The sequence below is a fragment of the Schistocerca americana genome, chromosome 4 (assembly GCF_021461395.2).
Source record: "Schistocerca americana isolate TAMUIC-IGC-003095 chromosome 4, iqSchAmer2.1, whole genome shotgun sequence".
In the NCBI taxonomy this organism is placed as follows: Eukaryota; Metazoa; Arthropoda; class Insecta; order Orthoptera; family Acrididae; genus Schistocerca; species Schistocerca americana.
In genome coordinates, this window is record NC_060122.1 from 612,236,339 (window position 1) to 612,263,319 (window position 26,981).

At 43.6% G+C, this 26,981-nt stretch overlaps 1 protein-coding gene across 1 annotated transcript; it reads right to left on the reverse strand.

Annotated features, from left to right (window-relative positions):
* Positions 1 to 1,320: 1,320 nt before the first annotated feature.
* LOC124613654 (synaptic vesicle membrane protein VAT-1 homolog) lies at positions 1,321 to 20,999 on the reverse strand. Its single transcript, XM_047142369.1, has 5 exons — positions 20,802 to 20,999; positions 20,515 to 20,725; positions 2,246 to 2,503; positions 1,531 to 1,775; positions 1,321 to 1,449 (listed from the first exon to the last, which is right to left on the reverse strand). Exons 1-5 carry the CDS (start codon positions 20,997 to 20,999, stop codon positions 1,321 to 1,323), a joined length of 1,041 nt encoding a protein of 346 aa, XP_046998325.1.
* Positions 21,000 to 26,981: the final 5,982 nt, after the last annotated feature.

The following is a 26,981-nucleotide window of genomic DNA, read 5'->3' on the forward strand; positions in this document are numbered from 1 at the left end:
TAAGTAAGTCTAGGGACCGATAACCTCAGCAGTTTGGTCCCATAGGAATTCACACACTTTTTTCACACATTTCGGACGAATGCTTATTTGCTAATTACTACGTCAGTTTTCCCTTACACAGTTTTTCAGTAAATTTTACTCATTGTAACGGCGAATGATAGAACCCTGCCTCCTTTTCTTACTAATACTTTTCTTCTTTCCTTTCTTTTGTAGAGAATCTGATGGCAAAAATTGTGAAATGCATTGTTAAAAATTCTTTGCAATCAAGGTTGTTTTCTTTTTGAAATAATTTGAAATTTTGGTGAGAGAGAGAGACCGCAAACTGCTGAGGTCATCGGTCCTTGGACTTACACTTTCACAGTACGTGAACTAACTAATGCTAAGAACGACACACACACACACACACACACACACACACACACACACACACACACACACACACACACCAATGGAGGACTCGAACCTCCGGCGGGAGGTGCCGCGCAGTCCGTGACATGGCTCCTCTGCCCTCGCGGCCTACTCAATTTAAAATTCTATACTAACGATATATTTTCAAGATTAAAAATGAACATGGGTGTTCGCACTAGGCGATCCGTCCCAAAACTGACTGGCCAGAGGAAAAGCAAGAAAGAACAAGGAAAGATTATCGGATGAGATGGAGGGAAGAGAGAAATGGAAGTGGATGAGAAAAGCATGGATAGATAGTAGTGTTAAAGGATGTCTTAGCTTCATGTCTGACGGAAGGAAAACAGCTATGAAATGCTGAATGGGAAGCTATGCTAATGACAATAGATAATCCTTTAATGTCATCTTGAATAACCGTCAACAGTATTATTTTCAGGTCATATCTGTTAACAATTAATATGCGTCGCGTGTGTGTGTGTGTGTGTGTGTGTGTGTGTGTGTGTGTGTGTGTGTGTGTGTGTGTGTGTGTGTGTGTGTTCGTCCTGACATAGCTACGCCCGTAATAAGGGCTACATGCATCGCCCCTCTTGTCCAGCATTTGACTTTAATAAAGACCACCTTTCATGGTGTATGATTATATTTGACACAAATAACGATATTGTTTAAAACAACAATAGATAACAACGTGCCATAAAGGTTGAACATTCAGAGCAATATTCATCAATTTGGAGTATATAAATAAGTGCAAATGCAGTATATATAAATCTTATATATAACGATACGGATCCAACTGAAAATCCACGCTTGTCGATGACATTCAGTGTGTTCTCCCGTCGCGTTTTAATCACACTTTGGAACGCTGTGACTTCGACGACTCCTGCCTGTCCCATTCTAGTCTCCCGATTTGTCGCAGCCCTACCTAGCCCTTCGTGGGGGATTCAGGACGTATTCCGGCACCTCCAATCGGGCAGCCTCGTCCTGCACAGACAGGATTACTTTGCCGCAGTTCTCTCGACTGCACAGCTGCCTCATACCGTCGACAACCTGGAAAACAAAATAGAAAATAAAACACTGTCAAAAGTTACCTAAAACCGTGTCACTAGTCGTTATACGGAAGAAAATCACCTTCTCGAACTCTAAAATGGAATGAATTTGAGGGTGAATTTGCTCCCTCGTATAAAGCTGGAACACTGTCGTCAGTATTTTTTGCACTTTCTTCGTGTCATTTTCCAGGTAGTCTCCGACGTTTAGACCTATCACAGCGCAATTCCTCTTGATCATATGTGTTGTGGATATCTGTCTGGTATCCCATGATGGCATCTTCAATCCCCAAAACTTAGTTTTTGGATATATAGCCGTGCTGTTTGAACCTGAAAATGTTCAACGATTTCTTAGTTTATAGAACATGTATGTCAATACATAAATAACAGCGATGTCAGACTTCAGCTTTGGTTCACATTCGATACTTTAAAAATATTCCTTAGTAACTAATACAGATTTTGCCTCATTCTTCTCTTGCTGATGAGAATTTTTTCATACGTACTCAAGATGTATATTATTCATTTAACGCCATCCACGTCTTTCTTACATCAAACCAGAAGTTTAGCTTTTTACGATGCAAGTCTACGTAATCAGCTATATGTGAGCACATTTCCAACATCTAACGGCTATGTTGAAACAAATAAGTAATGAACATTTAGTAAGAAGGGTGTACGTTTTCCCAGTGTTAATTTAATCTTCGCTCGATTCTTTTCGAGTAAGAAGCACTTACATCTACAGAACAACGTCAAAGATTAGCTTTGACGAAATATTTCATCCGCCCAGAGACAATTTTACTCACCAATGTTGATTAATCTTCCGCACGCTTTTACCAGCTTCAAGCATTTTTCAGTATCTACCCCGCCGTTCGTGTTTATGACAATATCTGCGCCTCCAGGGTATTCTTCCAAAATTTGTCCCACGTAATTTTCATCGTGGCGGAAGACGCGGTTTACACCGAGAGCGCGCAGTTTTTCATGCTTGGTTACGGAAGCCGTCCCCAAGATCTTGACCAAAGGGACCAGTCGAGCAAGCTGCACAACGGCAGTGCCTACACCACCTGAAAACAAAAAGTTTCTGGTATTTGTTCCTTTACGAAAATTAGGAAGCTTATAATGTTAAACTACATCACTCTGCAAAACTAAAGGACGAGATAGTTAACTTCTTATGTTACTTTAACTAGTTCGACCGTCAAAACCACCTTTTACATCGCGCCAAGCCCCTTCCGTTGCGGAGGGACTTCCCTACGTTTTTTATATTTTGCAATACAAGTGCCCGAAGCATGAGTCAGTTCACAATATACAAAGTTTTTCTTTATAAACTTACATATAAAATTTCAATATATATGACCTTGAGACAACATTTTGAAGACTTCACACGGGCAAGATTCATTGGGAAGAAGCAGTAGTTGTAACGAGTATAACTCAGGAGGTGATATTTCTCGCGGCGTTCTTTCACATGCATGGGCAGCGTTCCGAAACAGTCTCTGCTGTCCAAATAAGAGGGGTTGCTCGAATACGGTCAACTACATCAGCAAATGGCACTGTAATAAGGTAACAACGGACCCACGTCAATCAGAGGGTGCTACTACAACGATACTTACCAGGACATGGCTCGCAATTCCAAGCAGGACTGTGACACGCCGACAGCGAAGGACTGGTCTCTGTCTATCCGACGAACAGTAAGTTGTGTCCCGTTAACACCCGGACATTGGCGGCGTCGTATGCCATGATCCGTGCTCTTCTCGCATGAGAGCAGAATCAGTCAGTGCTGATGCTAGACGTGCCTTATTACGACGAGAGGTGGTCCGGGTGCCACGGTGTGGGGTGGCGTAATGTAGCATGGTGTGCTGACCTCTGAGTTCTTTAACATGATAAAGTCCCCCATCAACTTTATTTGACGCATTACTCCTTCCCAATGTGAGTTTTCAGTGGTTCATTCGGCTCCGACGCAGGTTTTATGGATGACACTGCGCGACCGCATCAAAAAACGTAATTAGAGCAGCTCCTGGGATGACAGGATTTCGGTGAATGAATTGCCCCCCCCCCCCCCGAAATAAACCCAATGAAGCGCGTGCGGGATGCGTTGGGTAGACGTATCATAGCAAATCCACATACATCAACGACTATCCAGCCGTTCTAAAGCACTCTGATGAAGGTTTGGAGCGCCCTACGGGAACAACTTAGCGACCTTGTTGCAAGCATGGGAGGAGATTGCAGAACATTCACTGTTCTCCCTGGTGAGCACACATTCTACAAAGAGCCATGCCCCACCTTTTGTAATGTCCAAGAAACCACCACGAATCGCGGTGATTTCATTGCAATTATGGTCTTTGAATAAAAGCGACGTTCTGCTGGTCTCATTACGTATTCCTTGCAGCAACCTTGTACTATACCGTAGCAGTTCATTCTGCAAATGGCCCAAGTTTCTTCAAGATATGTTACTTCCGTCCTTAAATTTTGCCGGCCAGCGTTTTATCATAGTACTTTACTTCTATACGGCCTAGATTGTAGACTGTGCAGTGAAGCAGTAATTCTCAATTCTTCTTCCAGTTTTTTCATTCGCTACACTTAGGGGGGCAGGCAGAAAACTTCATAAACTATTCTTCCACTTTCCGATAATTGACTTCTAATTTTAAGGGCCATGTGCTTTAAAGAACAACATTTCGATGATATCATGCGGGCAAGAATCATCGGGACAAATTACCGGTGACTGGAATGGGAGGAGGGGGTGGGGCGAGGGGGAGCGTTATATGTGGGAGTCGCGGGTAGTAAGACTTTTTGGACAAGAATCCTATTTCGGAAACGCCAAGAAGTACTGACGAAACAAATCCTCCTTAACTACCAGTTTATCATCTGATTACCCTCAGGTACCATAAAAGTGACAACAGCCTATTTGGCAACGTTCTTTCTGTGGTGCTAAATAAAATAACTACTCTGGTTTACTTTCGACAATAGCAATATGCTATGCACCGTCAGCTTACGATTTTGTTTCTTCATCTTTTACCGAGCATTCAGCCAATGTATAGCGGGGTCGAATGTACTCATTATTTGGGAATTCGTTTTATTTAACTTATCGGTCGGATGTCTACTTTCGTTACAGCAGCGTCAATGAACCTAACTAAGGCAGTGAAGTAGTGAGCACCACCTGTGTATGAACTGTGTGAACTTAGTTCTGTGTGTGGTGTCTGCATTTCGTATTTTCTAAGACAGATATTGGAAACCTCCCAGCAGTTCCTTAAAGAAGTGTGGAAAAACGCCTAAAAACCACACTGAAGCTGGCCGGTGGACCATATACAGTCGCTAATCCATCGCGCCGACTGTACTCTGCCCTGACTCACTAGTGTCCCGCAAGCTACCGCGCTGCGCGTTACGCCGTAAGAACAAGTAGATTCCGACTTTTTTCTGTTCTTATATTTACCACCCTTCTCAAAAATCCATCTTGTAGACAGAAACCCTTCTTCCAAAATGCGTACAGTATTTCAACGAAAGGTTACTTAAATCTGCTGACATGCATTTTTTAATTGCTTTTCGATTATTAGGTAGGAAAAATCATGCTGTAACATCCCCACGACGAAGAACAAGTGGGTCATTTGAAACGAAGCACTATCTAGGATTGTAACACTATGCAATACTATTGCAAAGAATAGTCTAGCCTTATTTCTGAACTTCAGAATGTTTTGCACGAACTCTGAAAGCACAAATTTCTAAATATTGATGACATCAATTAACACTCATGAGCTATAAGTCAGGACAGAGGAATGAGAAAGAGTTTTCCAACATTTAAAATGAAGTTCAAGAAACTCGGGATATTGTACAAGTTTTTAGAAAGGGTAATTATTGCTCTTCTTCCGAATAAACCTAAGAAGAGGCAAAAATTAACCTGTAATCAGTTTGGTATTACACGCTTGAAAAATTCAGGACTTGCCGAAGAAACGAAGAGAAAATCGAAACTAAATTAGGATGATTATCGACGTTTCCTTATTTGGAGTAGTGCTCCAGTTTTGCAAACACGGTTAATATTAGAAGGTAGAGTTAGGAAAAAAGGAAACATTTTACACGTTTCTTGTAGTGGCCATTTTAGATTACCTATATTACAATGATTTTGGTAACGTCGAAGGGAATAATTTGTCCCATTGCTAGCCACTGTATTAACTGCAGGCATGAAAGGGTGACCCACTGCTTTTAGCTGAAAGACAGGAGTAGTAAGGACCTACACAATGATGCAACAGGCGTCTATCTCGAAATGGAAGTGGGACAGAAAATCACTGATGACATAAAGATCGTCGAAAGTGTCATGAGCGAAGTCGGATGCTTAATGAAAAGTGTGCGAGCTGTTGCTTATAATATACACAGAAACTTTAAGAATATCTAAGCCAGCCGGGTGAGCAGCAGGTGCGTAAGTCTAAGGACTGAATGTTGTCTGACAACTGATTGTTCAGAGGTGGGCGGATTACGGTATCTCTGTAGGACTGATAAAGGAGTTGCATCGGGACCAGAAAGAAATAATAAAACGAATGAAAGCATGTGAAATTTAGTGTTAGCAGAGAAATGTTACTCAAAGTACAACAGAATAAGGACTGAATACATACTGGAAAGTGTCATGAAAAGAAAGGATCGAATGAAATACCTAATTGATAGAAGAGAGAATAATTCAGTTCGTACTGAGACAGGGTGATTATTACTGCAATTGAAGGGATGGGGAAAGGAAAGGAGCACTTCAGAGCCGGCCGGGGTGGCTGAGCGGTTCTAGGCGCCACAGTCTGGAGCCGCGCGACCGCTACTGTCGCAGGTTCGAATCCTGCCTCGTGCATGGATGTGTGTGACGTCCATAGGTTAGTTAGGTTTAAGTAGTTCTAAGTTCAAGGGGACTGATGACCTCAGAAGTTAAGTCCCATAGTGCTCAGAGCCATTTGGACTTCGGCAGATAGGCGATGTGAGATGCAGCCGCGGTGCTCGTCTTTGAGCATAGTTGACGAGAACTGCTGTGTCATAACCGGAACTAACAATATGAACAAAATATTTCCCATGGTTTCGTGTACCAGTGTTGAGAGAAGTGGACTTAAAGCATTATTTGTAAGTACCTCCGAAGTTTCAGAAGGTAACTGTGCAGAAATCACACACAGAAAGTACACATACATTAGTGGATAGAGCACCTATCCAAACTTTCAATTCACATTACAGGTGCTCAGTATGAGCACCATTTGTCATCCGGCAAATGTCAATACATGCGTGCACTCCAGTAACTGGAATTATACGGGAAAGCCTCCCGCTTTTTATATCTGTTCATTGGGTTGAGAACTAATTCTACGTGACAATGCTGAACAGATGGTTAAACTTGAAGGCAGCACCAGCTACATGTGCTATCTGTAATTGTAAGAATTCTGCCTATCATTAGCAGGCCACCCTTACCGATGAGAGACTGACAGAGCAGAAACATGCAGCAGATTTCTACTGGTTCTCTGGGACGTATGTGGTAAGGAAAGGGTTTAGGGGACAGTCGTATTGTCTATTCATAAACTAACCACTACTACTGCTCTTCGAGTGCTGTGTTAGGTAAGAGATTTGCCAATTTATCTGGCACACAGCGGTGAACCTTTTAGAAACGGTGAGGATATATAAACTGCCAGGTAACCCACGTGACATTTTGGTTCTACATAGTTTTCCTGCTGTCTGTTACTTAAGAATAAACAGCATTTATAGCTAAACTGAAATTATAAACGTCTAATGCAGTTTTTGTTTGGAAAGTTTTTATTTGTAATGTGAAACAGAGGAATGTTGTACAAACAAAAACAATACATATTTATGATATATATAATTCACTAAACAAAAACGTAAAATTAAAATCGCAAAAAATTTATCAATCATCGATTCAATATTTTGTCGAAGTTGTGTAAATCATGTTTCTGTTACTGCGCAGCAACTTTCGACTTTATCAGTAACAACAGCAGAGTCTCGCTGTTGATCATGAAGACCAAGATTTTACTGAGTGTAAACAATACTTTTGCAGGGTGTTTCCATAAGAGCGTGCAAAAGTTTAACAGGACAGACGATGCTCCACTGAATAATTTTAGGTAGGGAATCTAAGGTTGGAGAAGCTATCTTAAGGAGATAGTGGGACTAAAATCACATTACTGTGTTTCTCTTGTTTACATTAGTTACAGTTAACTGCAACCATCATCACTGACAATGAATGTACCATTTGAACTGCATCTTACAAAATGTGCTGAAACGGAAGGCCATGAACCTGAATGCTAGCACGACATCGGTGACCAAGATTCTGACGTATCCTGTCAAATAACCCTGGTGTGTTGCAAATCTCATCATAGACAGCTGCAATTATGGCAACTAATTCCATCTTCGTATCTACTGGGGACTCATTCACGACTTTAAACTTCCTCTTAGGAAATAATCAATGGGATTCAGGCCACTTGACATCGCAGGCCAAGGAATAGGACCTCTACGCCCAATCCAGGGACCAGGAAATACTGTACAGATTGTTGCAGACATCCACACTAAAGTGAGGCGGTGCACCGTTATGTTGTACCCACATCCTCTCACAAATAGCCAAGGGTACGTTCTCCAACAGCTGAGGTACAACTCTGTACACGAATCTCAAGTACAGGTGGCCATTCAGATGGCTAGAAGAAGATATGACCCAGTGAGGTTGTGGCCTACAAGACCGACCCAGACATTCATTCACAGCAAAACGTACCTGATGGTCTGACTACTACAGCGTGTTTTCCTCATCCCACACATGGCTATTCCTGCTATGCAACATGCCATCACGATCAAATGAGACCTCGTCAGTAAGCAGTACGATTTAGAGGAAATCTGGTCGATCAGTCCATTGTTGGAGCAAACCACTGTCACAATGCGACCGTTGGTACTAAGTTCCAAGCATTGCATGGACTACTACTGGGTGATATGGGTGTAATTGCTGTTCGTGGAGTACGCGCCACGCGCTGATACGTGGAGCGTCCATTTCACGTGTAATACTAGTAGTACTTTTAGTGGGGTCCGCTGGAACACGTTTGAGCACCTCTTCAAAATCTGGTGTGCGAGTGGTGCTCGTGTTGCCAGATCTCTCGTTTCTTCTTTCCAGTTAACCAGTCTCCCACATTCGTCGATCGAGAGAAATGCACACTCGTAGTGACTGATAATGCCTGTTAGGAAAACGCTCCCTGCACAACCTTCCAACAGCGAGTGCGTTGCAACGTACTTCTGTCATTAGACGTATGTCAGTGAGTTCTGCGAAGCTTTACTGGTACTGCTCCATCGTTTAATACTGTAAGTCTCTGAATAGTACTGTGCAATGAATGGGCCCTTCGTCGATTCATAGCACGTTCTGTCATGGGACAATGTAAATACGATACAACAAAGCCACCTTACGGACACAAAGTAAACAAAACCTTCATCACGACTTACTAGTAATCAGGCTCGTCCGTGTTCCCTTGCAGGCAATAAAGAATGTACATGTAAATAAACAGCACAGTACGTGTAAATTTGTGTGCATGTTAGTTGTACATTCGCTGGGAAAGAGTAATACTAAACAAAGCGCTGGACTAGCTGCTTACTTCCATATCTCGTTAAGGTGGCTTCTCCGACCCCAGTTTCCTATCTCTAATTGTTCAGGGAAACATTCTCTACATCCTGTTACATTTTCGGGGATTCTTACGGAAACGTTATATATATATATATATTTGTGTGTTGATGCATGTGAACTGCACGTACATTGAAAGTAATCGCTTTGACTACACAAAAGTGCAGAAATTGCTTGTTGAACTATTTTTATTACTTATAAAATGCAAATTATATTCTGAAAAGAATATTAAACACACAAGACTAATGCTGAATGATGTGCGATTCTAACTATATGCAAAACAACCAACCAAACAACAAAGCAAAAAGAGTAGACACGTGGGTTCCCATTTTCTCTTACACATTAATATATATTTATTTCCCAACCAATTCTACCAATACTACCGGTAATTCTACCATCTACTACGTCATTTATACAGCATGCTGAATGTACCGAACTGTAGTTTTGGTACAGCGCAACTCAAATTGTAGTAATATACATGCGTAGCTTGCCATCTGCATAGGATTCATCTTCATTTTATTTTATCTATGTTAATTTCATGTACTGTCCCGTTACGTGACAGTGGAGATTTGCTCTTCAGTTTCGTCCTACGGAACTATGTAAAATATAACGTGGAATACTGCATTCGAATGGCGGAAAAGACATTGGGATTTTCAAACCAACCATTCCTTTAATTACCGGGTTCACATAGCGCTCAGTCTCTAACGATACTCTTTCCCCTTAACCATCACTCAAAATGTCGTGCGGAAGCAGGCGAACCAAAAAATACGTGTTATTGGTGGGAGACCTAAAATGCAATGAATATACTAAAGAGGCTGCCTATACTACTTTTGCCCGTCCTCTTCCGTATTGTTAGTTTGTATTTTTTTAGGGCGCAAAAACAACTGTGGTCATACGCGCCCAAGTCAAAATTATAGAACACTAACACAGAGGAGTTAAACGACTATACGTCAGTCCCAATTGACGTAAGATAAGACAGCTAAAAACAGGGACGTGGAGAAAGGGCTACAAGAGACACCATACAGAAACTGAGGTCAAAAACTAAAAATTAAATGACCTTCGCCATATAGCTTTGGCGGATAAAAAGTAAAACACGGTCAACAGCCCGAGCGTCATTTGCTAAAACGGCCGATAAATCAGACGGCAAACCCAAGCGGGAACGTAAACTATTAAAAAATGGACATTCCTTCACGAAGCGGCGGACAGTTAAAACTTGGGCGCAATGTGTACAACGCGGTAGGAGAGAGCCATTTTTCAAATGACTATGGCTAAAAAGTCAGTGTTCAATACGCCACCTAGTTGTTCCTGGTGGGAGGGCCGAGAGGTCGTCCAATCCGCAAGGAGAGGCTTAATAGTCTGTAGTTTATTCCCATGAAGGGAGGACCAATGGCAATGCCAAAGGGACACCACCTCCGGGTAGACGGCAACGCAGAGATCATTGGAGGTAATGTAGGAACTAGTGGGCTGAGGTACAAGGATTTCAGCCTTGGTAGTAGCGTCAGCAGCTTCGTTTCCTGGCAGACCGGCAAGACCAAGAACCCACATAAACATCACTGTAGCTCCACCAACAGAGGGCAAGTGGCAATTTTCCAGGGCCCGCTTCACTAAGATATGCGCAGACACACTTTGAAGGGCGCTGAAGGAGTCTGAGCAGAGGAATCAAGGAGGTAACAGAAGAGGGACGCCCCCATAGCAATCAAAAGAATCATCGAAGGAGGCGGCACAAGATGTGTGACCACGCGTGGCAGACAAACGCCATGCATACCTCCCGAGGAGAAAGTCACGGCGGTAAGACAGTAGTAGTTCAGCAGCTTCAGCATACAGACTCTCAACGAGGGTAGTGTAAAAGACGCCAGTGGCCAAACGGATGCCACGATGGTGGATAGTGTTGAGATGGCGTAAGAGGGACAGACGTGCAGACGCACAAATTGAGCACCCATCGTCAAGTTTCGAACAGACAAGTGAACGGTACAAACGGAATAGGCTGTTTCGATGTGCATCCCAGGAAGTGCCATTGAAGACACGTAGAACATTGAGGGACCGAATACAGTTGGCTGCCAGGTACGATACATGGGAGGACCAAGAGTGCTTTCTATTGAACATAAGCCCCAGGAATTTCGTAGTTTCAACGAATGGAAGAGCAACACGCCCAAGATGTAAAGATGGCGGGAGAAATCAACTGCGCTGCCAGATATTCATACAGACGGTTTTGTCATTGGAGAAACTAAAGCCATTGTCAACGCTCCAGCAGTAAAGACGATCAAGACGTCGTCGAAGACTTCGCTCAGTGAGATAGGTCCGTGGAGGATTGCAATAGATGGCAAAATAGTTAACAAAAAGGGAGCCAGAGATGCCCCTTCGGAGACATGCCATTATAGGGGTTAATAGCGATAACAGACGATGACGCCAAGGACGGAACCCTGAAGCACGCCAGTTTCCTGGATAAAGGTGTCGAATAAGACAGAACCCACACGCACCTTGAAAACTTGGTCCTTTAAAAATTCCCAAAGGAAACAGAGCAGGCGGCCACGAAAGCCTCACGTGTAAAGACTGTGTGTGATACCAGTTCACCTGCAGTTGTAGGCTTTCTCCGAATCGAGAAACATGGGCAGTCTCGGATTTCCGCAGAAAACCCTTCATGACATGGGTGGACAAAGTAACGAGATGGTCAAATGGAGAACGGCGCGCTCGAAATCCACGTTGTGCAGTCGTTAGTAAATTGCGATACTCGAGCCACCAAACCAGCTGCGCATGAATCGTACGTTCCATCACCTTATGAACACGGCTGGTGATAGAGATGGGGCGGTAGCTAGAAGGACTGTTTTAGTGCTTACTGGGCTTAGGTATGGGTGTGATGCTGGCGTCACGGCAACGTCCGGGAAATGTGCCCTCTGTCCAGACACGGTTGTACGTATTAAGCAGAAAGTGCTTTCCCACAGGAGTAAGGTGATGCAACATCTGAATGTTGACAGGGCCTAACCCTGGGGCGGAGGATCGGGATGAACTGAGAGCATGATCTAGCTCCATCATAGTAAAGGCGGCGTTTTAGATCTAACGATTCGGAGATGAGAAGGGCATCGCCCGAGCCCCCCGAGCCTCCTCCCCTCGTTTCCGATGGAGGAAGGCAGGGTGACAGTGGAAGGAGCCCGAAATTTCCGCATAATGGCGGTCCAAGGTGTTGGAGATAGCAATAGGGTCCTCGATGACGTCTCGTACCGTCAGGCCGGAAATTGGCAAATGGATCTTGGTCCCAGAGAGCCGTAGGAAGTCAGCCCATACGACAGAGGAAGGAGTGGAACTGTTAAAAGAACTAGTTAATGAAATCCAGTAGCTTTCTTGCTATCCCAAAGAATGCGACGACACTTTGCGCGCATCTGTTTATAATGAATGCAGTTATCCAGTGCAGGAAGGCGGCTAAAAAACCGCAGGAGGGGGGCGCACGTCTCCCCATGCGAATGGGGTCGCGGCATACCTCAGTCCACCAAGGGCCTTAGACACGACATGGTAAAGAGGTAGTATGAGGAATTCTGCATTCGGCAGCAGTAAGGATAAATTTTGTGAGAATCCACCTGGTCATCACAACTGGGAAAATCTGTTCTTCGAATGTCACCGTTTTGGTGTGCAAACAGGTGGTGGAGGAGTCAATAAACTGACAGCACATGGGAAAAGGTCACTCGAGTATACGTCAAGAAGGACGGACCACTCAAGACGATGGGAAAGATGGACAGAAGGATAGGTTCGAACGGTAATATGTGTGCGAGGAGTCGGAAAGGATTTTGGGTGATCCTGTGTTAAGGGAGAAGAGGTTGAGCTGATTGAGAAGATCAGCCAAGAGGGCACGTTTCAGAGGTTCTGGGAAAACCCCAAAGGGGATGATACCCATTAAAGTCACCAAGTAGCAGAAATCGGAGAAGTAGCAGTCCAATAAGCCGAACGAAGTTTTCCCTGGTAATATCGAATGACTGTGGGCCAACATAAATAGTACAGCGGGAAAAAGGTGAGAAGGGAAAGGCGAACTGCAACAGCTTGAAGATGGGTAATCAGCTAGATGGGTTGACTGAATGTCGTCCCGTATGAGCAACATGACGCCCCTTTGAGCTGGAACACTGACCTCAGGGGAAGGTCAAAACCAGCTGGGAAGAAACGTGAAAGCTCAAAGCAGTCGTGAGGACGCAATTTTGAATTCTGAAAGCAAAGTATAAGGGGATGCTGCATAAATCCTCTTCGTGGGATCGAAGGAAGTGAACATTCCATTGGAGGAGTCATGATGAAGAAATGAAGGCGGTGTCACTTGCCGGCGGCTGTGTGACAACCTGCGAAGACACGCTGCTACAAGTCACAAATGAAGGAGGATCCTACTCCATGAGGTCCACAGAAGCATCGGCTTGTTTGCGCTGTCTGTATGTGACGTTCAACGCAGAGAAACTGTTGGTGGTGCGCACCGGCGACACGGAGGCCACCTGGGCTAATGTATTACGTGGCAACACCATCAAAGACGATCTTCGAGCCGGCGAAGGAAAAGTGCATTTGCCTTTGTTGGACTTATTTGTGCGTTTCCGGTTAGTAGAGGAAGAGACAGGTGTTGTTTGACTGGAGGCACGTAGGATTTCTTCATGTGAGTATTCCTTGGGTCCTTTCTGGCCTACCGGTTGTGTAGCTGGTGGCTTCGCCCGATGAGGCGAGAGTTCGATGGCTTGTTGCACAGCTGGACTGGGGAATGGCAATACTACCTTGACACACTGCGATTTCACAACCTCAGAGCTGAATTTGAGGTCGCATGTCTGCATGGTCATGTCCTTCATGGAGAGAGGTAACAAGAACAGAACTACAAATGCCAGACGGGATAATGCATTGTTTGCGACCAGCCAATAACTTATATCTTCTGGACAGCCCGCCTATCAAAATACATAGGACAATCCCGAGAGGACGCGGCGTGGCCACCATTGCAGGTTACACAGTGCAGGGAAAGAGACAGAATCGCCCTCATATGCATCCCTACCACAGGTTGCACATTTGTCTGGGTGCCGACAAGACATTCTAGTGTGGTTGAAATGATGACACTGGTAGCAGTGCATCAGTTTCGGAACATATGGTCTGATTGTGGTAATTTCATAGCCTCCTTTGATCTTGGACAGAAAAACCACTCTTAAGATGAGAACAAGAGTGTAGGTGACACTATGGAGTAATCCACCTTTTTCATCACCTGATGACGGCTATGAAACCCTGACCAGAAAGACTGGATTTCCACTTCTGTCAGACTGTCGAGCAGCCTAGTGTAAATAACACCATGGGAGGAATTCAGTTTCTATCGGCCTCGACGCGAACAGGACAGCCAAGGATAAGCGAACCGGCAAGCAGTTGGGCTTGAGAATCAGAAGTGGTCTCCAAAAGCAAAGTGTCATTCCATAAACGAGAGAAGGATTTGACAAGGCCAATTTCATCAACACCTGTCTGAATAATAAACGGGTTTACCATTGCAAAGGACAGTCTTCAGTATGGGATACCATAAGGAACCGTGCTGCAGCTTGAATGGTCTTTGAATCGTTAGCAACATTCCGTTTAAGTTTTGTAGACGTTGATTGAGAAGATGATTAACTCATTGCGAGAAAATTCCATGATTACCAGTGTCTCCAGTGGCACACTCCTTCCAACTGGGGCCCCCTTGAGAAGGGAGCGCACCTGCCTTAGGGGTCACACCTGAGGTCACACCTCCCCAACAGCTGATAGAGGAACCAATCGGCAATTTGGTAAGGTAGCAACTCAGGCCATCATCCCTCCCTGGGCCTAGCCTGTACCAGGGGGGTACATGGGAACCCTACCTGTTGGCTGGGAATTACGCGTTACCCAGACACCTGTTACGCGTCAGACGCGTGGACCGGCCGTCAGGAGCGCACAGGGAGGAAGAAGGAAAAAGTGTATCCTCAAACGTCGAAGCAGAGGAACGAGAGGAGAAGGGAAACAAAGAAAGGAAAAGGGAACGAAAAACAGTGGTGGGACTGTTCATATGTCAGCGAGACAATGCGGAACGTTCCCGGTAAAACCGCAGACATGTTCCCCAACGGAGGGGAAAACGAATAGCAAGAGGATAGACATGCAGAACGGAAGGGAAGAGATGCTGCAAAGTCTGGGGCCCCGTGATAGCCAAACGCAAACCTGCCAAAGATGGCGAGCCCCCTGGGAAGCTCTTTGGTATTGCTGCACAGTATGGTATCCATTCCAGGTACGTAAATCTGAATCAGGATGTCGATAGGGTTCAAAGACAGGTAGGTAGTTTAGTATAACAGCAAAATAGGGAAGGGGCAGTCACGGATGTGATACGCAAGATGGAGTGGCAAATATTAAAACAAAGGTGTGTGTCGTTGGGGCGGGACCATTTTACGAAGTTTGTCACCAGCTTACTCCGCCAAATTCAATAATATTTTGTTGTGTACAGCCTACGTAGAAAGAAAAAGGGCATCGTAATTAAATATGAGCACGCACTAAGAGGTCTAGGTCTTCGTTTTTCCAAGTTTTTATTGGGAATGAAACAGCAGAGAATGTCAAAATGGACCTAGAAAGCTCCTGCCAAGCACTTAATCGGGAACTTCAACGTATCCCTTTGCTGTAGCTAAATACATGACGTGTCCGCAGAATGGGGGCGCTAGCACAATGATTACTGTAGTTTTCTACTTGTGCTCACTGCAACGAGCAAATATCACGCTGCAAAAATAGTTTGGAAGAAAATAACTTGCTTTTAGCCGCAAGTGACTAGACGAAAGGGCAGGTGACTTCGGTATGTAAGGAAGGTGAAAGAACGGACCTGCAAAATTACAGACCAATATCCCTAACTTCTGTTTGCTGCAGAATCGTTGAACATATTCTTACTTCGAATACAATAAACTTTGTTGAGACTAAGAAGCTTACGTCCACAAATCAGCATGGTTTTAAAACGCATCGCTTGTGCCAAACTCAGCTTGCCCTTTTCTCAGGTGATATACTGAAAGCCGTGAATTAAGGGCAACAGACAGGATCCATATTTCTGGATATCCGGAAAGCATGGCACGCTGCCTCTTTGCAGGCTATTAAAGCAAGTACGAGTATATAGAATCAGTTCACCGATATGTGAGTGGCTCGAAGACTTCTGAAGTAATAGAACACAATATTTTGTCATCGAGGGCGAGTTTTCATAAGAGGCAATGGTATAGTCAGAAGCGGCCCAGGGAAGTGTGACAGGACCGCTGTTTTTCTCTATAGACACAAATGATCTGGCGGTCAGGATAGGCAGCAATCTGCGGTTGATTCCTGATGACGCCGTGGTGTACGTATGGTCTCGAAGTTTAGTGACTGTAGGAAGATAGAAGACAACTTACACATGGAATTCCAGTTGGTGTGATGAATGGCAGCTAGCTCTAAATGTGGAAAAATGTAAGTCAGTGCTGATGAGTATGAAAAAAAAACCTGTATCGTTCGGATACAGTATTACTAGTATCCTGCTTGACTCAGTCAAGTCATTTAACGGCGTAATGTCTCAGAGCGATATTAAATGGAACGAGCGTGTGGGAAGTGTGATAGGTAAGATGAATGGCCGACTTGGGTTTATTGGGAGAATTTTAAGGGAGACCGCATTTCGAACGCTGGTATGACCTATTCCTGAGTACTGATCCAGTGGATAGGATGCGTACCAGGTCGGATTGAAGGAAGACATCGAAGCTATTCAGAGGTGGGATCGACCAATACTTAAGTGTTATGGAGACGCCTCTAGAATCAAATGGGCATCCCTGGAGCGAAGGCCATGTTCTGGAGAGAGACTATTAAGAAAATTTGGAGAACCAGCGTTTGAAGCTGACTGCCAAACGATTCTACATTGCGCTTAAGGACCATGAAGATAAGATACGAGAAATTAGGGCTCATACGGAGGCATGCAGACTTTCTTCCCCTCGCTCTTTTTGCGGAGATGTAGATGTATTTCACCCCCAGGTTACACAAAAGTTCTCATTACAGGTTATGACTTCTTATCAAGTCACCATCAGATGATCTGATCTATTAGAAAAAAATAGTAAAATATATGGAAGCTCCGTAACAAATGAAAATAATTCCAACGCCCAACTATACGTACTTAAATGCGCTACACAGTAACATGAGGACATAAATCAAGATGCATAGATCAATATCCTGATAGCTGAAAGTTCCTGGTAGATTAAAACTGGGTGCCGACTCGAGCTCGGAACTTCTTTCTTTCGAGGCCAAGCCTTCTTCCGACTGAACTACCCTATTATGACTCACGTCCCGTCCTCGCAGCTTTACTTCCTCCAGTAATTCGTATCCTACATTTCAAACTTGCCCGCGTATGGCAATGGCCCCGAATTTGAGTCTCGGTCCGGCATACAGTTTAAATCTGCCAGGAACTTTCATATCAGCACGAACTCCACAGCAGAGTGAAAATTTCGTTCTGATCATGATACCTCTCAGTATGTTCCTAAAGAGTAATAACAGAATTTAAGAGCTATCAATGTTTACTGATATACATTGACGTAAAAAAGTCTACACAAAAATTAATGCAGAGTAATGAAATTTTGGGAATACGTTTGACTAGGCAACATGTAGAAGTGATTAACACTTTAAGATCACAGGTTAATGTAAGCGCGAGGTAAGCATTTGCAAATGCGATACGCTGGTCATCAATAGCCGGTGTAACTTCCAGACTTGAATGCAAGCGCGAAAAACGTACGTACATTGTACAGTTGAGGTGCCGGGTATCAATTTGTGAGCTGCAGTTCCGTGCCTTTTGCACTTGGTCAGTGAATACAGGGACGTAGTCGTGGATGATGCTGCAGCTGTCACCCGATGTTCTCCTGTGTGTGCTCCATTGGGGACAGATCTGTTGATGGTGCAGGCGAAGACAACATGTCCACACACTATAGAGAATGCTGGGTTACAATAACGGCATGTGGGCGAGCGTTATCTCACTGGAAAACAACCTGTGGAATGCTGTTCATGATTAGCAGCACAATAGGTCGAATCACCAGATACACTACAAATTTGCCACCAGGGTGCATGGGATAACCACGAGAGTGCTACTGCTGTCATATGAAATCGCAGCATAGACCACAACTTCAGGTGTCGGTCCAGTGTGTCTAGGAGAGACAAATTGGTTTGCAGGCCCCCAACTGCCCCCTCCCAACCAACACTCGGCCGTTACTGGCACCGAGGCAGGATCAGCTTACATCAGGAAACAAGACACTTCTCTCTCCCCTCAAATGGGCTTACGCTTGACACCTCAGAAGTCGCGAAAGGCGCTGGTTTCGGGTCAGCGACATGCATGCTACTGGGAGTTTGTCTCTGAGCAGTGCTTGAAGTAGGCTATTTTTAACAGTTCGTTGTGTCACCGTAGTGCCAGCTTCTGCAGATACTGTATCATGTCCCTGAGCCATACACCGAACACTATTGCCCTTCTGGGAACCGCCATGTTATCTGGAGTGGTCTTCTTGTGACCATATTTCCGTGACCGCAGCTGTTAGCAATCATGTACAGAGGCTACATTCCTGACTGATCTCTCTGCAGTATTGCAGAAGAAACAATCTGCTTCTAGTAGCTTTATCACAAGACCTTGTTCTAGTTCAGACTCAGAGGTGTTGATAATGGCGTCTTTGTTGCCTTAAAGCTCGTGGTCTCGCGGTCGCGGGGTCTCGGGTTCGATTCCCGACGGGGTCAGGGATTTTCACCTACCTCGAGATGACTGGGTGTGTGTTACCATTTCATCATCATTCATGAAAGTGGCGAGATTGGGCTGAGCAAAGGCTGGGAATTTGTACGGGCGCTGATAACCACGCAGTTGAGTGCCCCACAAACCAAACATCATCATTTGTCGCCTTAAAGGCATACTTGACTGTCAAGAAATCATCACGACCAATCTAAAAAGTAATGTTCGCAACTGTTACGGGGCGATCCTCAATGACGCTACTAGGGCCACTCCTAACGCCTAGTATGAAATTTAAAGAGACTTCTTTCATATGTACAAACACACCTACCAACTTTCGTTTATGTCGCCCAATTACTACTTGGCATTATGATTTTTTCGGTCGGTGTACATACACGATTGGTCGGTTGAGTCCACCAATGATACATAACATTAAATAAAACTGTCAGTTTAGGTGTGTGAAATTAGATTTAGTGAAATCATAATTAGAAATCCGGCAATGTGGATGAGGTCATGAGCCTAGTTGGACGCACAACACATACATTTAAGCAATAAACATGAATGTTTAAAGTTACACGCTTATGGGTGAATCACAGCTTCTGTGTATGCTGCAGTACGACACAGTCTCGTCCTCACGCTCACAGGTTATCTGTCGTCTGTTGGATGGGATGCTCTCCTAATATCTCGCCCAACCATTAACTAGAGGCTGCGCTAGCTTTGACGCTCTGTACGATAAATTTAATATCCTGTGGGCTGAAATGGGCCACAAATGCTGCAGGAGGATGGCGTGGTGTTATTGCTAGGGTACTGGGTATTATTCTTTTTTACTGTCCCTGTTAATACATGTCGATAAAAGTAGTATTGCAAAACTTAAGTTTGGGGCGTCCATCGAATTGGCACGTAAAATTGTGCTTTAAAAATCATTTTGTTCTTAACGGGAAACAAACCAACGCTTTCCTTCTGTAATAGGTGTCGTATGAAAGACATGGAGATGCACTAATTGTCTATGGTGACATCAATTACACATTGCAAAAATAAAATTCCAAATATTTGCCAAAACACCAGAGAAAATGCATCTAACGATTGTTAGGAGGGACACCATCTATAGAGTTGTTCTTTGTTTGTGTCCATTTATCTAGTGGCTCACATTTCTTGCATACTTTTAATCTCATAGCCTTCTGTTCCAAGATAGATATGTTTCAACAATGAACAGCTCTTCAGGCTAATTCAGTTGACGTTTGGTTTGTGGGGCGCTCAACTGCACGGTAATCAGCACCCGTACTAATTCCCAGCCTTTGTTCAGTCCAATATAGCCACTTTCATGAATGATGAAACGATGAGGACAACACAGACACCCAGTAATCTCGAGGTAGGTGAAAATCCCTGACCCCGCCGGGAATCGAACTCGGGACCCCGCGCTCGGGAAACGAGAAGGCGACCGCAAGACAACGAGCTGCGGACTTTCAGTTGAGTTACGAAGCACCGGACTCAAGTACGTATATTTGTATGTGGACGTTAGTTGAGTTTGTAATTTAGTTCCCCAATATTTTAGTATCCCTTTATTTTTAAAGCAGATCTGACGGTTACTTCGTGATACAGCGTAACCCATAACACCGTTTATTTGATTTGATGCCGAAATTCTACTTAAATACTTTACGAGACAATGTGTTTCCCTAAGGCAACACGCCTGCTTTGTGGAACCTCTTTTTTATTGTAAAGATACGCTGTGACAAGAGTGCGTCACAATGGCTACATGTAAGGTATCCACTGATGACACAAAAATCCGTTGTTACCTGCGATGGACTGCATGAACACAGTCTGACCGGTCCTGAGGCGTGCCAAGTCGAACAGACACAGGTAAGCCACCAAGAAGTTCAGACCGAGACCGACCGCATCTATCAGCCTGATGTTGTCCGGCACTGGGAAGCAGTTCTTCCGCGGCACTTGGGCGATGCCGTGGAAAAGACCACCTTGCATTTTCAGACACAAAACCCGCTGCCCTTCCTGAAACGAAGAAAAACACACTAATGAATGTCTCCCTTAAAACTGTTACTGAAGCAATTACTTGACATAACCTCACCTCTATGTCACGGACTTCAAATCCGCTAGCTGGTGCGATTCCAGAGCACTCACTGCCCATGATGACCGGAAAGTCTGTGTTTCTTATTATGCCCAGGCGCAGGTAATTGTCCATGAAATTTAGACCGCAGTAAAAAACCTCCACTTCAACGAGATCATCCTCAATGAATTCTGGTACCGGTGCGTCCTCAACCTGCATGTATAGATATACGTTAACAAGGATACAGATTAATATTTGTCCTCAGATATCCTAACTAGAAATTCCGAACTCATTTCATCAAAAATTGTCAGTAAACCTTAAGAGAGATCGAAAGACGTTTTCTACATCTATTTATGTACTAGGTCCCGTTACAATGTGTAGCAGGGACAACTTGATACTAACATTAGCTATTTTCAGCCGTTTTCCATTCTCGTTTTGATGAATGGTAGAAAGACTTTCTGATGACTATGCAAGTGTTCTGATTTTTCCAGCTGCTGTAATGGTGCCTGAAGTATGTATGCAAGGGTGGTTTGTAATGTATGGTGGGTGGTTTGTCATGCATGTCTGGTGGGTGGTTTGTCATGTCTGGTGAATCTGCATGAAACAATGGAACATTTTTATTGCACCTTTATTGTTGTAAATTTTATTATTAGAATGATCGTATAGAGAATTTCAAGAATGTATTGCATATAGTTTATTGTCGACAGCCGTCTGAATTTTTGGTGCTCGACTGCAATTGAGAACGGAGAAAACCGAGTTTCATGCTGTTACTAACATTTTCATTCGAAAGGTTGGACTGCCGCCCAAGTCAAAACAGAATTAGATGAAGTTGATCTGGACTTTACACCATCACTGAAGATCATTTACTTTTGGATTGATTAGTTTTATTGTGGCCAGATACAATTAAAGCTGAGCGCGCTCCAGCCGTCCAATTGAAGTCACCAAAAATGAAACCATTGACAATATTCATGATATGGTAACGCAATACTTTAGGAACAGACCGAAAGAGGTCATTGTTCACAAAGTTCAAAATGTGTGTGATGTGGGGTCTGCGTGGGGTAAGATCAAGTGGGAGGTGCACCAATAATCAGTGTTGGGGCCACTCGTGTTCCTTATTTATATAAATGATACGTACTCTAGTACTACGGGTAACAAAGATTTCTGTTTGCCGATGACACTAGCTTGGTAGTGAAGGATGTTGTGTCCAACACCGGCTCGCTTTCAAATAGTGCAGTTCATGACCTAAGTTCACGGCTTGTAGAAAATAAACGCTAAATCACAGTAACTAAATTTTTACAGTTTCTGAAACAATTCATGAAAACCCAACGTTTTAATTTCACAGAATGGGCATATGATTAGTGAAACTTGACAGTTCAAATTTCTAGGTGTTCAGATAGTAAACTGTCACGGAAAGTCCAAGTTCAGAATCTTGTTCAAAGACTTAATACTGTCATTTTTACTAATCGAACGGTATCTGAAGTGATAGTTAGACACGAAAATTAGTCTACTTTGCTTATCATTCGCTTATGTTTTATGTTATTATATTTTGTGGTAACGCTTCCCATTCCAAAAGGATATTTCTGGCTTAGGAACGGGCGTTTCGGACAATAGGTGGTTTAAGTCCACGAAGCTGTTGTAGATACCTGTTCAAGAGTCTGGGTATTTTGACATTTGACTCAATAAATAAATAAATAAATCCCTTACTGTCATTTATTGTTGACAATATTAGCTTACCCCCGAGAATAAGTAACTTTCCCTGAGTTAATACTCCGCAGAAATGAAACCTGCATTTGGATCGGACTATCTGAATTCTTGTGCAGAAAGTTTAGCAGTATACTGCTGCACCCATTTTCAATAAGCTACCACTCGAATTCAAAAATCTTAGCAGTAATGCACGCACTATCAAATCTAAACTGAAGAATTTCCTCAAGGGTCACTCCTATTTTGCCAAGGAATTCCTTGAAAAATTAGGCTGGGTCGTCTTGTATTGTGGATTGCGTTTAGTCAAACTTATGGGTTGACTTTATTCGGTTTCATAAACATTTGATTTTTATCTGTTATTACTTTTATGTTGTAATTTCATGTACTGACACGTTCCTTGACCTTGGAGATTTGCTCCTCAATTTGGTCCTGCGGAACTTTACGTGTAAATAAAGAAATTAGTTAAATTATGAAGACTGTGGGCATTGTCAGCTGAGTGAGTGCATAATATCCTGAACCAATTTGCTATGAAGGAGCTGTGTGCGGGGTGAATGCCGCGATTGCTCACAGTCGACCAAAAGCGCATCCGGCACAAGCTTTGAATGCAATGTCTGTCGATGTTTAATCACAATCCCCAGTAGTTTCTGGGCCGATTTATGATTCGATGAAACCTGAATCCATCATTACATACCAGAGTCAAAATGGCAGTCAAAACAATGGGAAAGGGCTGGTGAAAGTGCACCAAAGAAGGAAAGGACCACTTTGTCAGCTGTTAAGGTGATAGCCACTGTCTTTTGGGATTCTCAAGGAATAATCCACATCATTAGTCGGAAAAATGCTGAACGATAGCTGGCTTTTACTATGCTTCATTGCTGGATAGTTTGAAACGAGTTGTCTGAAAAGAAGACCAAGGTTGGCATGCAGAAATAGTTCTTTCTCCAGAATAACGCACCTGCCCACTAATCAGTGGTAGCAATGGCGAAAGTGCATGAACTGGGCTTTGAACTGGTTCATAATCCACGCTGTTCACCAGATTTAGCCCCACGTGACTTCTTCCTGTCCCCTAACTTAACACTTTGACTCGCCCGGTAGAAATTTTCATCAACTGGCAGGTGATCGTTGCAGTCAAAGATCATTTTGCAGAGCTTGTCATAACCTATTTATCCACAGTGATAAACGATGGAAGATAAGTGGGCCAAGTGCATGTCCCTCAAAGAAGAAATAAACATTTTCTTGCCCTCTCACCACACTTCTGAAACCGCCTTAGTATGATTGTGCCAGTAGGGAAGTGGAATATCTCTCCTCTAATACGGGTTCTCTGAATTTATCGACTGGAGTTCACGACAGTTATGTCACCTCCTTCCAGGTAATCCCACTTCAGTCCCCTCAACATTTCTGTTACGCTCTGGAATGGCCTATACCCACCAGTTAAAAACAATGTTGTCTGTCATTGTTGGCTGGGAGATCCCACAGCGTGCGTTCAGAAGCCTAATCGTAAAGGGAGTTGTTCTCCCGTGCGAATGGTCCTCTTTTCCCTGTGGGTATGTGACATGTCTCGTGTGCGCATTTGTGAAGTGTAGGTGAGGGTATGTGTAACCGGACCACGGTATTATTGCTCTTGGCATCCGGTGGCCGTTGTCGGCAATACACTGTGTTCATGTAGTAAGTACCGTGGTGACTTAAGTAAGAACATTGTGCCAATTGGTTCAGTGTGTCCTCGTGGAATATAGCGATACAGTATCACGATAAGCCGACGGTGCGCGCGCGCGAGAGAGAGAGTGTGTGAGTGAGTGAGTGTGTGTGTGTGTGTGTGTGTAACACTTCGCCGACGGAAAGCCTCCCCCCTAATAGCAGCAGGGTGGTGGCCGAGCTTGACGTCCCCATCTGACGACGTTATCACTATGAACAGTGCCCCATGTCGTCACATAACGAGACACTGCGTAGAGGTCTGAAATTTAACCCAGGCCACTGGCGCAAAAGACTTGCATTCAAGAGCTTTATGTCAACAACCCTCCTGCCATTGCCGACCGAATACTGGCAGCAAAAATCTCGTCCAACACCAGGATTCGAGTCGGCTGATCTCCGTGTCGAGAACCACGAAACAGGCATCCTTCCCTGTTCTGAGATGTGAAATGAGAAAGAGGTAATGGAGCACGGGATGTGTAGTCTGTATCTTTTTAATAATGTTTTGAATTTCTGAATTCATTATAAATTCACTATTACTAATAATCACAAATACCATTAGCAAGATTATGTACTGCTATGTAAGCAAAAATCTATAGGTCGCTGGAGAAGCTGCTTGAGGATGTTCGGATATGAATTTTTCACACTTCACACTTCCGTACGATAATCACTTATTTCTCTTAACTGCAATTCCCAGAACTTTATCTCATGTGGTAGAAATTACCTCCAATCTTGTCTACAGACCAACAGTTTTCGATCACGTAGCAGGGAGGACTCAGGTTTTTTGTTAACTAATCAACGTGTTGGTGTCAGTTCAGTTTACAATGTGTATGGGTAACTAGGAACTTCAGGCGTAGAGCCTTAGCTAGCGAAATCAAATTATAGGGAATCGTGCCTTCTTTTTGGTTTCCGATTAATCACGCAAGAAAGAAAAGCAAGTAACGTAGATTAATACGAGTACTTTTTTTCACACTCGTCTTCGACTGGTCTGATGCGGTTCACCAAGAATTCCTCTCTTGTAACCAACCTCTTCGTCTCAGATTAGCATGTGCATCCTCAATCATTTGTTGGATGTATTCCAGTCTCTGGGTTCCTCTACAGTTTTTACACTCTACAGCTCTCTCTAGTACCATGAAAGTTATTTCGTGATGCCTTATCCGATGTTCTACAGTCCTGCCCCCCCCCCCCCCCCTTCTTGTCAATGTTGTCCATGTATTCCTCTCCCCGCCGACTCTGCACAGAACGTCCCTAGTCCTTTCCTTACCAGGCCATCTGATTTTCAACATTCTTCTGTAGCACTATATCTCAAATGCTTCGATTCTCTTCTGTTCTGGTTTTCCCACAGTTCATGTTTCACTACCAAATAATGCCCTGCTCCAAAAGTAAATCCTCAGAAATTTTTTCCTCAAGTTAAGTGATATGTTTGATGCTCGTAGACTTCACTTTGCCAGCAGTGCCTTTCTTGACGCTACTAGCCTGCTTTTTTGTGTCCGCCTTGCTCCGTCCATCAGGGGTTATTTTGTTGTCTAGCTAGCAGAATTCCTTAACTCCGTCTACTTCGTGATCCCATTTCTGATAGGTTTCTCGCCGTTCTTATTTTTGCTGGTTCTCATTACTTTCGTCTTTCTTCAGTTTACTCTCAATCCATAGTCTGTACTCACTAGACTTCATTCCATGCAGCAGATCCTGTCCTTCACTTTCATTATGAATAGCATTGTCATCAGCGAATCTAATCTTTGCTATCCATTCACCTTGATTTTTAGTCCTACTCTTGTGCCTTTCTTTTATTTCAGTCATTACTCTTTCGATGTATGCGTTGAACAGTAGGGGGTGCAAAACCACATTCCTGCCTTGCACCCTTTTCAATCCGAGCACTTCACTTCATTCTTGGCCTTCCATTCTTATAGATCCCTCTTGGCTCTTTTACATATGATATATTGCACGTGTTTCCCTATAGCTTACCAGTATTTTTCTCAGAACCTGAAACATCTTGCGCCATTTGCCATTGTCTAACGCGCTTTCAGCTCGAAAAATCCTACGACTGTGCCTTGATTTTTCATTAGTCGTGCCTCCATTATACTTCTTTCCGAAAGCCAAACTGATCGTCATTTAAAACACGAAGTTTTCTTTTCCACTCTCCTAAATGTTATTCTTGACACACTGTCTTAATTCTCACACTTGTCGGCTCTAGCACACTTCGGAACCGTGTGGATGATGATTTTCCGAAAGTCACAAAGTAAATTTCCAGACACGTTCTACTAACCATCATGAATAGTCATCTTGTCACTTCAACGATTTTAGAAACCACCCCTTCTGATTTATTCGATCTTAAGTCTTCTAAAGCTCTTAAATTCTGATTCAAATACTGGATGCCTAATCTCATTTCTTCTATCACGTCATCAGAAAAATGTTACCCCCATAGAGGCCTGCAATGTATTCTTTCCATCTATACGCTCTTTCCTCTGAATTTGATGGTGAAATTCCAGCTGCAGTCTTAATTTTACTATCCTTGCTTTAAATTTCACTGAAGGGTGTTTTGACTTTTCTGTAGTAGTCCGTCTTTCCGACGATCGTTCCTTTTTCGATATATTCAGATTTTTCTTTCAGCCATTTCTCATAAGCTTTCCTGCACTTCCTATTTATTTCATTCCTAAGTGACTTATTTCTACATTCCTGAACATTTTTGTACTTATTTCACTGATAACCTGACATTTCCTCAGCCACCAATGGCTTCTCCCGACTTATGTTCATTGTACCTATATGTTTTCTTTCCAAGTTGTCATTTCCTCCTTCAGCGATGTCCATTACTCTTTAAAT